We start from the raw sequence: 11,956 nt of genomic DNA on the forward strand, positions 1-11,956 counted from the left end.
ATACATTGAATTTTTTGCACAATGGGAAGTGTTTTTACATCTCCCTACATTTATTCCTGGTTTCATTTATTAGACCATAATTAGAAATCAACTTCTAAAATCATGTAAACTCAAGGGAGGTAAATGGAAAACAAAAAAATCTAGTCAATTAAAAAAAAGAAAAAATGAAGAAATATTAAATGACTCTACAGAACCACACTTCAGATAGCTTTGATTAGGCCAACAACTCTTGTAGTTTAAGACATAGCATCTTGAAATTAGACTCAATAGTCCCTTAGAGTGTTTGCTAGGTACATCTTTAACAATAAACTGTTGGCATTCAGTGTTAGGCTTTTCTGTGACTACGATGATCAAAGATTAAAGAACATGCTCAGATAATCGATTGTCAATAGATAATATGAGGCAGGGAAAGAGAGGACTCCATCAATGGATGGATCAGAATGGGGACTGGAATATTCCTTTACTCAAATTTTCTTAAGTTGGTGATTATATCACCTATCTGTATTTTTTCTTTAGGGTTAATTTCCTATGTTGCTTTCCTAAGGCTTAGAACTGATGGCTTTATTTTAGAGCACATGCAAACTTTAATATAATGGAACCCCTGGCATTTATTTTTTATAATTCTGGTCGTGTATATGTTAAGATGTTGAACAGGCACACAAAATTCATAGCCTGATATAGAAACAACTATACTATATTCTCGACCTCAATCAGCCGACCATTGACTATTGACTAAAACAAAATATGAACAACCCAACTTAAGAAATTCGGTCTTATTACAAGGACTGAGAAGGTGGGAGGATGGGTTTATAATGTTCTGAGAGCCATATAAATAAAGAACATTATTACTATTTTTTGTTTAACCTTTATTCATTATTAGATCTCTCTAGTAATCATTAAACACATTCATAAATTGAATTGGCTGTACTTCATCACAAGAAACACATTTAATATTACGTCTTTTTAACTATGCCAGTTTCATTAACTTTTACAGCAATTTTAAATAAGTAAGGCAATTTACAGTTGGTACAGGCTCAATATAAACCCATAGAAACCATTGAGTAAGTATAGTAAGCTGTATATTCATTTCTTTATCATGGACAAATTATCTATCCACCTATATTGCCATATGTATATGTATGTATCCACCCATCCATCAACTTATTAATATATCTGCCCATATACTTACCTGTTGGCTATTTTATCTATTTGACTCCTTAAAATCTATCCATTAGTCATCTAAATATCTTTTTGTATTTATTTATACTCAGGCTAAGGAAATATTACTCAGAATATTATGTAAACTTTGACAATGCCACTAATTAGCCATTATTAGTGATTACAATAGTTCAGTTTTATACACTAAATATTTCTTCTACATGTAGCTCTCAGAATGACAATGACCAAAATGCTCTTGCAGATAATCTTGCCCTAGTTCAATAGAGAGAGAAAGACGGAGAGGGAGAGAAGGGGTGGGGGGGGTGGGGGGACGGGGAGAGAGAAAGAGAGAGAGAGAGAGAGAAAGAGCATCTTTTATGCTAGATTCTTTCATTGAATAGTTTACTTGGGAAAGTAACATTATTCCCTGGTTCTCAATTTCATCATCTGTAAAATAAATAGATTTGACTAGATAATTTATATTTTCTAAAATCTCCACTTATTAGATATATTATATATGTTGAAGAACCTCTGTTTAATGAAGTCCTTATGTCAAATACTGTGTTTAACCATAGGGAGAATGGCTCAGATCCTTTGAACCCCACTATTTCCAATGTGGCTTTGGATTAAAAAATGGTACAGTAAACATCATGATACCAAAACAATTTGTTACTGCTTAGGAAATAAACAAATATCTATATTTGTAGGTGAATGATGTAGATTTTGTCCCTAATTAGCATGATTTTGAAAAACCTAGTGTATCATTGGGTCTTAATTTTATCTTTTGTAGAACAGGGCTGTGGATGAGATTTGTTGCACAGTACTCTAGGTTCCTTTCGATCTTTTAGATAGATAGATAGATAGATATGATAGTTAGATAGAGATACAGGTATGACTATGAGAATTTGCATGGAGTTTCCTATACTGTTTTAAAACTATGAAGTCCACTCTAGGGAACATAGGGACTAAAGACAAGTAAGATCCATTCTTATTCTTATCCACAATGGGTTACAAACGTATTAAATGGCAAATATTTTTACTTACCAAAAACCCTCTATTGCCTTCTGAATTTTGAACTACAAAACCCCCACATGCATTAGCATCTCATTAGCAATAAACATTCTATTGCTACTTTAGTGTATAGCGTACTATACTAGGTGCTGGTACTTTTATACTTGTCTTTTTTCTTAGAGACTATTGCTAGAGATGGAGAGGAAATCTCCTCTTTCTTAAAACATGTGAAAGTCTGAAAGGAAATTATATTCAAATAGATCTGAAAGAAAAATTCGACATTGTGGGTCCTTTCACACTAAAACGTTAAGTATACGTTTTGTAATGCTCGTTAGTAAATGTTATGTTGTGTAAGAAACAATATGTCCAGAACTTCATGACAGCTGAGGTTGATTACAGAAACAGTTCTACTATGAACTAATCGATTTCTTGCGATAGCATCAATATGTTGACCAATTAAATGAGGGAGATAAATGCTGAAAAAGTATTTAACTTTCCTCTGAGGAAAATTAAGGAGTATGATCAGTCTTCCTAGATTTAAAGATATGGCTGCTTAGTTTCCTCATGGAATACTTGACATCTTTATTCCTAAGGGTATAGATCACTGGATTCAAGAGGGGAGTGAATATGGTATAAAACACTGAGAGTACTTTGTCTATTGGGAAATTTGTGAAAGGCCACACGTAGATGAAAATGCATGGACCAAAGAAAAGGGTCACAACAGTAAAGTGGGCACTGCAAGTGGAGAGCGCTTTGGAGGATCCACCAGAGGAATGCTGCCGAACAGTGACCAGGATGATAGTGTAGGAGATCACCAAGAGGATGAAGCACACCAGGGCAATCATGCCACTGGTTGAGATCATGAACACCCCCAGAATATATGTGTCAACACAAGCGAGTTTAATCACCAAAGGGAGGTCACAAAAGAAACTGTCTACTTCATTGGGTCCACAGAAGGGCAGATTCACTGTAAATGCTAACTGACTCAGAGCATGGAAGATGCCGACGATCCAGGAAAGTATCACAAGCCCAACACACATTCTCCCGCTCATGATAGTTAGGTAACGTAGAGGCTTACAGATAGCCACATACCTATCAAAGGACATGGAAATCAGCAGTACAATCTCAGCACCTCCTAAGAGATGTAGGAAGAATATCTGGGTCATGCAGCCTTCAAAAGAGATGCCTTTGTGTTCACTGAGGAAGTCTGCAATCATTTTGGGGGTGGCAAATGAGGCCAGGGACATGTCAATGAAGGAGAGATTGCCCAGCAGAAAGTACATGGGGGAATGAAGGTGTGGCTCTGATGCAATGGTGACCACAATAAGAAGGTTCCCCAGCACAGTGGCTGCATAGACTACGGAGAAAAACAGGAAGTAGAAAATCTGGAGTTCTAAAGAACTGGACAGACCCCATAGTATGAATTCGGTTACCACAGACTGATTACTCCAGGCCATTTGCTCTGATTTCTGGAAGGACTCTAGCATTTCCAGTGGGGAGGAGAACTAGGAAAAAATACAGCAATCAAACTCAAAGTGGGATTTTTGTGTAGACTAATTTAGTGGCAGCCCACCATCGGATAGTTCCCTATTGTCTCTTTTCAGGACTCACAGTGACCACATATTTTTCCCAGTAGCTTTTTCAGATATTTCAAGTGATTCAGTTAAATATTATTTTTTATGACTTAGCAATTTGTTTTACAAGTAAAATACAAATATTCATAAAAGAAATAAAAATTAACGGTTTCAAATATTTACTCCTCAGTTGTGAAATACTTTTTAAATTTCACAGCTTGCTGACAGCAGATTTTTGTAAGAAAAGGGAGTGAAGACCTTTTTCAAACCTCATGAAGGGTGAAAGACTGACGAGGAATATTTGAGGATGAAAGCTTACTATTAGTGGGAACACAATAGTGGGAAGGGTGTGGGCACTGGTCTCTTGCAGTGGCTAGGAAACAGGAATCAAACGTGAGGGGAGGAAAATGGCTACAGAGAAACATCACCTGTTTCAATTTTCTAATGGAGATTGTCTAGAATAAAAGTGAAATGTCCGGGTGCAGTGGCTCACACCTGTAATCCCAGGGCTTTGGGAGGCTGAGGCGCACAGATCACGAGGTCAGTCGTTCCAGACAAGTCTGACCAACATGGTGAAACCCTGTCTCTACTAAAAACACAAAAATTAGCCGGGCATGGTGGCAGGCGCCTGTAATCCCAGATACTCAGGAGGCTGAGGCAGGAGAATTGCTAGAACCCGGGAGGCAGGGGTTGCTGTGAGCCAAGATCGTGCCACTGCACTCCAGCCTGGTGAGAGTGAGACTCCGCCTCCAAAAAAAAAAAAAAAAAAAAAAAGTGAAATCGCCTCTATTTATTGGTTCTTTATTTCAGTTATACAGCTATTATGAATGACACTTGATGTATGTCACCCATGCCATACATTTTTTAGAGGCTAATGAACATGTTCTGGTTAAAGCCTGAAGTACTCATACATTTCTAAGTATATTTTAAATAGAAAGACTGTTAAATACCATGCTGCCAGAAGCCAGACATTTTTTAAATGCTAGAAATTATCGATTTCACAGAAGTTGTTTGAAACAAAAATAAACTCTTCCTGTTTCCAGAGTTTACATGGTGCAAATGTTGAGACAAATTTACATCAGACAGAAGATAGTAATGAATTTAGAAGTATGCAATATAACATACCTCAAAAGCTGTAACTTGACTGATTAAGGAAATCTCTCTAACACGGAGATCTGAGATTTACAAAATGCGCTGAAAGCCAACTGAACTGATGTGTACTCAAAGTTCATGACAAAACCTTTTCATCTTTCTACTAATCCAGGCATTTGTTTTTCTTTTCTTCTCAAACCTCTGTTGTAACTGTATAGTCTAAACAAATTGTTCTAAGACCAAACCCAATTTACTCATTCAACTACTTACTGTTCTTTGGCTTTCTATTAAAAATTTTGTGGCCTTTGGAAAACAAATAAACAAAAAAACTTTCACATTGTTCTTCTAGCTTTACCCATCCCAGAAACTTTTAAATTTCTTTCGCACTCACCTACCTGATATTTAAACAGATGTCTCTAGCACAACTCTCATTTAAATTGCTGTACCACAAATAACAGTGACCTGAGAGTCAGAAAATGGGAACTGAAATCTTGTCCTTTGAGTGTGGGATCAAGTAATTTACTGAGTCAACCGATGCTTCCAAGTCTTCATATGTAAAATCGGGGCGTTGATCTAGATAATTTTAAGATCCTTTCCACATACGTAATGTAATACTCAACCAACTCCTGAAAGCAGGGACAACTGCTTCACAGTGAAGTTAGGTGAATCCCTTGCCTAATTTCTGGGGAAAGGAGGCTCACAGTCCTTGAGACCTTTGTATTTATGACAGCTGTATTGATATGAAATAATTTTGTGAATTACATGGCAAGAAAAAGACCAGCTGCTGCTTGGGGAATATACAAATGTTCAAGTTGCAGTGGGAATTATTAAAGCTTTCAAGTTCATTTGGCCATATTTAAAGGTGAATTGCAGATGCATGATTGCTCATAAATGTTTCATGTACGGGGCATGGATGTGATTGGCTGGGAAAATATAAAGAATAGCGTGTATCTTGGACCACAGCAAAGACAAGACAAATAGTATCTATTATTTGACTTATGAGGCTATGAGGCTACAAGTGTTACTGAGGAAAGAGAGAGACCCTCTCATATTGTTTTACATTCGGTACCTGTTTTAAGAAAAAACAAAGAAGTAAACCAAAGAAAGGCAGCCCAGCGCCAGGCCCAAAACCAGGCCTGGGCCTGCCTGCCCTAAACCCAGTAGTTAAAAATCAACTCATAACTTAGAAACTGATGTTATTTGTAGATTCCAGATATTGTACAGAAGAACATTGTGAAACTCTGTGCCGTGTTCTGTTTCTCTCTGACCACTGGTGCATGCAGCCCCTGTCCTGTACCCCCTGCTTGCTCAAATCAATCACGACCCTTTCATGTGAAATCTTTAGTGTTGTGAGCCCTTAAAAGGGACAGAAATTATGCACTTGGGGAGCTCGAACTTTAAGGCAGTAGCTTGCCGATGTTCCCAGCTGAATAAAGCCCTTCCTTCTACGACTCGGTGTCTGAGAGGTTTTGTCTGTGGCTGGTCCTGCTACATTATCTCTCAGTTCCTCCATTAATAAATGAGTATAAGGCCTGGTGTCTCCCCATCTGGAAAAAAACTGATACAGAAAATAATAAAATGAATGTTCAAGAATTTCAATTTTGTACTATTCACTTGAGTCATTATGGAGTAATGGAAGAAAAAACTGAAAAGTGAAAAAATTCTGGTTTATAAATTCTAACTATGTAAAGAATGTGAAGTAATCATCAAAAGTTTTAATATCTCTTAAAAATCAGAAGAACAATAAAATTTAAATGCCATCCATACTTAAATATTTCTCTATTAACAGAAAAGTTTTGAATATTTACATTTCACAGAGCTTGTATTCACAAGGTGAAAAGAAATAGCTTGATGAAACTGCATTATATGCCTCTAGTATAATAAAAAGAACATTGAATCTCAGATTTGGAGGCCTGAGTTTACATCACGGTAAAATACTTTATTATATTATACTGAGTACATCACCACATTATCATAAATTTCAATTTCCTCATTTGCACTGAGAGATAAAAAACAAAGCATTGGTATATCAACACATAAAAAACTACTAAATTAGAGAATTAAAAAGACCAAGAACCCTGCATAAAATCGGAAAAAAGTGCAAATAGCTATTATCTGTTTAAAAGATGCTCAAACTCCTTTTATATGAACACATGTTGAAATTCATTGAGATATCACTTATCAACTATCATATGGTAAACATTTCTTTTTTTTTCTTTTTTGAATTTATTATTATTTTTTATTATTATTATACTTTAAGTTCTAGGGTACACGTGCATAACGTGCAGGTTTGTTACATATGTATACTTGTGCCATGTTGGTGTGCTGCACCCATCAACTCATCGGCACCCATCAACTCGTCATTTACATCAGGTATAACTCCCAGTGCAATCCCTCCCCCTCCCTATGAGAGGCCCCGGTGTGTGATGTTCCCCTTCCCGAGTACAAGTGATCTCATTGTTCAGTTCCCACCTATGAGTGAGAACATGCAGTGTTTGGTTTTCTGTTCTTGCGATAGTTTGCTGAGAATGATAATTTCCAGCTGCATCCATGTCCCTACAAAGGACACAAACTCATCCTTTTTTATGGCTGCATAGTATTCCATGGTGTACATGTGCCACATTTTCTTAATCCAGTCTGTCACTGATGGACATTTGGGTTGATTCCAAGTCTTTGCTATTGTGAATAGTGCCGCAATAAACATACGTGTGCATGTGTCTTTATAGCAGCATGATTTAGAATCCTTTGGGTATATACCCAGTAATGGGATGGCTGGGTCATATGGTACATCTAGTTCTAGATCCTTGAGGAGTCGCCATACTGTTTTCCATAATGGTTGAACTAGTTTACAATCCTACCAACAGTGTTAAAGTGTTCCCATTTCTCCACATCCTCTCCAGCACCTGTTGTTTCCTGACTTTTGAATGATCGCCATTCTAACTGGTGTGAGATGGTATCTCATTGTGGTTTTGATTTGCATTTCTCTGATGGCCAGTGATGATGAGCATTTTTTCATGTGTCTGTTGGCTGCATGAATGTCTTCTTTTGAGAACTATCTGTTCATATCCTTTGCCCACTTTTTGATGGGGTTGTTTGTTTTTTTTCTTGTAAATTTGTTTGGGTTCTTTGTAGGTTCTGGATATTAGCCCTTTGTCTGATGAGTAGATTGCAAAAATTTTCTCCCATTCTGTAGGTTGCCTGTTCACTCTGATGGTAGTTTCTTTAGAAAATCCCATTGTCTCAGCCCAAAATCTCCTTAAGCTGATAAGCAACTTCAGCAAAGTCTCAGGATACAAAATTAATGTGCAAAAATCACAAGCATTCTTATACACCAGTAACAGACAAACAGAGAGCCAAATCATGAATGAACTTCCATTCACAATTGCTTCAAAGAGAATAAAGTACCTAGGAATCCAACTTATAAGGGATGTAAAGGACCTCTTCAAGGAGAACTACAAACCACTGCTCAGTGAAATAAAAGAGGACACAAACAAATGGAAGAACATACCATGCTCATGGATAGGAAGAATCAATATCGTGAAAATGGCCATACTGCCCAAGGTAATTTATGGATTCAATGCCATCCCCATCAAGCTACCAATGAATTTCTTCACAGCATTGGAAAAAACTGCTTTAAAGTTCATATGGAACCAAAAAAGAGCCCGCATTGCTAAGACAATCCTAAGTCAAAAGAACACAGCTAGAGGCATCACGCTTCCTGACTTCAAACTATACTACAAGGCTACAGTAACCAAAACAGCATGGTACTGGTACCAAAACAGAGATATAGACCAATGGAACAGAACAGAGTCCTCAGAAATAATACCACACATCTACAGCCATCTGATCTTTGACAAACCTGAGAGAAACAAGAAATGGGGAAAGGATTCCCTATTTAATAAATGGTGCTGGGAAAATTGGCTAGCCATAAGTAGAAAGCTGAAACTGGATCCTTTCCTTACTCCTTATACGAAAATTAATTCAAGATGGATTAGAGACTTAAATGTTAGACCTAAAACCTAAAAACCCTAGAAGAAAACCTAGGGAATACCATTCAGGACATAGGCATGGGCAAGGACTTCATGTCTAAAACACCAAAAGCAATGGCAACAAAAGCCAAAATTGACAAATCGGATCTAATTAAACATATGGTAAACATTTCTATCAGGTGACAAAATTCTAGCAGATTGAACACTCTGCTCTAGATGATGCTACAGTGAGGTAATGCCAGAAGGAATATAAAATAATAAAATTCCATGGAGGAATATTTGAATATATTAAATATATACATATATATTTAACTGGGTATATGTATATATCTATATATTTATATATCTATATAAATTTACCTCTAAGGAGAGGGAGATGATAGGGGACAATAGAATTGACGTGTTGCAATGTCAGGGATAAAATCAAAACATCTCTGATTTTATCTACTTTGTTAGTTTTGACTTAGGTTAAGAAATAGAGTTTGACTTAGAAAGCACAGCTACCATGCACTGTGGGATAAGGCATTTACCATAGGAATTAGACCTTAAACAATGTGGAAGGACTTAGGAAAGCAAAGACGTGAAACAGGGAGCTGCAGAATTAGAGGCAGCAATAGCCAGTCAATCAAGAAACCAAGCCCATCTAGCCAATGAAGTAGAGGTCATGAAAGGAGCAAAATTTAGAAAATTTTGCCGATAGAAAAATTTTTGTGAACCTGTTACTTCTGAGGATCTGCAGGCAGGCAGCCTGAGGCTACTGTTGATCCTCAAATTCAGAAGTTGGGAAAAAGGTGGACATAGAGTGAAGTGGCTGAGAGCAAAACAAGCTAGAAGCTGTTGGCACCTCTGCATCTGTATAGCCACAAAGATCAGAGAGTAATGGCTGGTGCTTTAGGCTGTTTTCAAATTCCAAACGAATTTATTTTTAGACAACTCTGATACAGAAAGACGTGGAGAAAAGAATTCTGGGAAATGTAGTTCTCAGCTTAACCACTTTGACAATAGAAAGATGTAAGCTACCACTCTCCAGTCTATAGGAAAGACTCATGCACTTGCATTATGTACCTGGGAGCTCAGCTGGTACTGGAACTTCCAGAATGGCTTTCCTGACATATCTTTTGCCTCATCTGGAGTGTATAAAATGGCTAGGGGTCTGGCTGGTGCTCCATGTTTACATACAATATTTCATCATTCTGTATTCCTCCCGTGTGTGTGTGTGTGTGTGTGTGTGTATACATGTGTGTCTCTCAATATTTCTTTGTATTTCTTCTATTTATCCTAGGACCCTGATGAGTTAAAAATTAAAATATATAAACAGTGCTGGAGTCACATACTGACTTTTAAAACTTCTGCTCATGTGTGGCATATGATACTTCTAGTCACATTACATTGAACAAAGTGAGTCACGTATCCAAGGTTCTGGTAAATAAAGTGAGGGTTACACTCCTTCCACAGCATGTGAAGGTTCCTGAAGGGATGAACCATATACAAAAAGGTAACCAATTTTGATTTTCTAAAATTCAGTCGGCCAGGCGCTGTGGCTCACACCTGTTCATCCCAGCACTTTGCGAGGTGGAGGCGGACTGATTACTTGAGGTCAGGAGTTCAAAACCAGTCTGGCCAACACGGTGAAACCCCACCTCTACTGAAAATATAATTAGCAGGGTATGGTGGCACATGCCTGTAATCTCAGCTACTCTGGAGGCTGAGATAGGAGAGTCACCTGAACCGGGTGGTGGAGGTTGCAGTGAGCCAAGGTTGCGCCATTGCACTCCAAGATGGGTGACAAGAGTGAAACTCTGTCTCAAAAAAAAAAAAAAAAAAAAAAAAAAAAAAAAAAAAAAAAAAAATTCAGTCTACTACATAGACTGCACAGGAGAATAATCACATTATTAGTATCCAATAAATAAAAATATTCATAATGACAGTTACTTGGACGTCTCATTTAATTAGTTACAATCACATTCACATTGCTGGTAACTTAGTCAAAATTATCTCCTTATATCCATTTCATTTAATGATCTGTATTAAATTTCTCCCTTCTCCAAACTATCTAAGTAAATTCTTACACAATACTGCTTTCAAATAATCACAATTCTGCCCATGATGTTAAAATGACCCCTTATCTTTTATATCAAGTTAAATTTTTAGAAAGGTATTCATATTCTTCTAAACTGCTAACTAAATCTCCTGTTTCATGACAAACAAGTTGCACTGTTTTCCCTCCACATGCATTTTTTTCTTCTGCCAATCAATATTTTAGTTTTCATCCTAAGTCAAGTTCATGACATGTCTCCTGCAAGAACACTTGCTTGATTGATTCTGCACATTACCAGTTTTTTTTTTTTTGTTGTTGTTGTTTTTTAACTAAGATCTAGTTCATCCATGGTCTCTGAGAATTGACTGAACACTAGATTTATTTGGTGGTATTTTTCACCAATTGTTTTATTTATAGGTGCTTAATATTGCCAAATAACTCTAAATTACTTGAAGCAGAGGCAAATGTTTAGATTTTGTTCTCCATTGCTTCTAATATAGCATTAGAGAACCAAGAGTCCTTATCAGAATTAGTTGACTTAATATTTCCTGTTGCTTTTTGAAATTAGGACTTTCCCAACGTCTAGTCCCTGAATCTCTCAGGTCCGGGTGAAAACAATCATTGTAAATTCCCACAAGATTCTTGAAATGTCTTTCCTTTGTGAACTCGATAATGCCATCTTTGTTGTTTAATAAATCCCATTGCAAGATGATTTCTTGTTCAATTCCCAAGTCCCTACAACATCCATTTTATCCACAGCTGGTACACAACTAATGATTCAACTAGGTCATTTATTTATATTTAAAATTCCCTTCTATGCTCTATCAGAAGCCTACTTAACACTGAGTAATCTAAAGCTCTGGCTCTGCTATAGATCCGGTAAGTAAAAGTGTTTTCAAATGGGTTCTCCTGAAATATTTTAAATGTTTGCCCTTCCCATTCCCATTTCCTAATCCCTATTCCATGAAGCTTAGATCAATACAACAGTTTATGTATGTTGACATTTACAGAAGAAGAATTCATACAGAGGTGAAATGAAAGAAATTGATTTTTGAGTACTTTCCCATGAAAATGTTGTTATATATCCTTTAGGA

The 11,956-nt window shown here is 36.9% G+C and overlaps 1 protein-coding gene across 1 annotated transcript; it reads right to left on the reverse strand.

Moving 5' to 3' along the window:
* Positions 1-2,655: 2,655 nt before the first annotated feature.
* LOC119618126 (olfactory receptor 4K3) lies at positions 2,656-3,656 on the reverse strand. The gene has a single exon (XM_037995973.2). The coding sequence runs from the start codon at positions 3,654-3,656 to the stop codon at positions 2,679-2,681; it is 978 nt and encodes a 325-aa protein (XP_037851901.2). The 3' UTR covers positions 2,656-2,678.
* Between the last annotated feature and the right edge of the window lie 8,300 nt (positions 3,657-11,956).

This window comes from Chlorocebus sabaeus, chromosome 29 (assembly GCF_047675955.1).
Source record: "Chlorocebus sabaeus isolate Y175 chromosome 29, mChlSab1.0.hap1, whole genome shotgun sequence".
Lineage (NCBI taxonomy): Eukaryota > Metazoa > Chordata > Mammalia > Primates > Cercopithecidae > Chlorocebus > Chlorocebus sabaeus.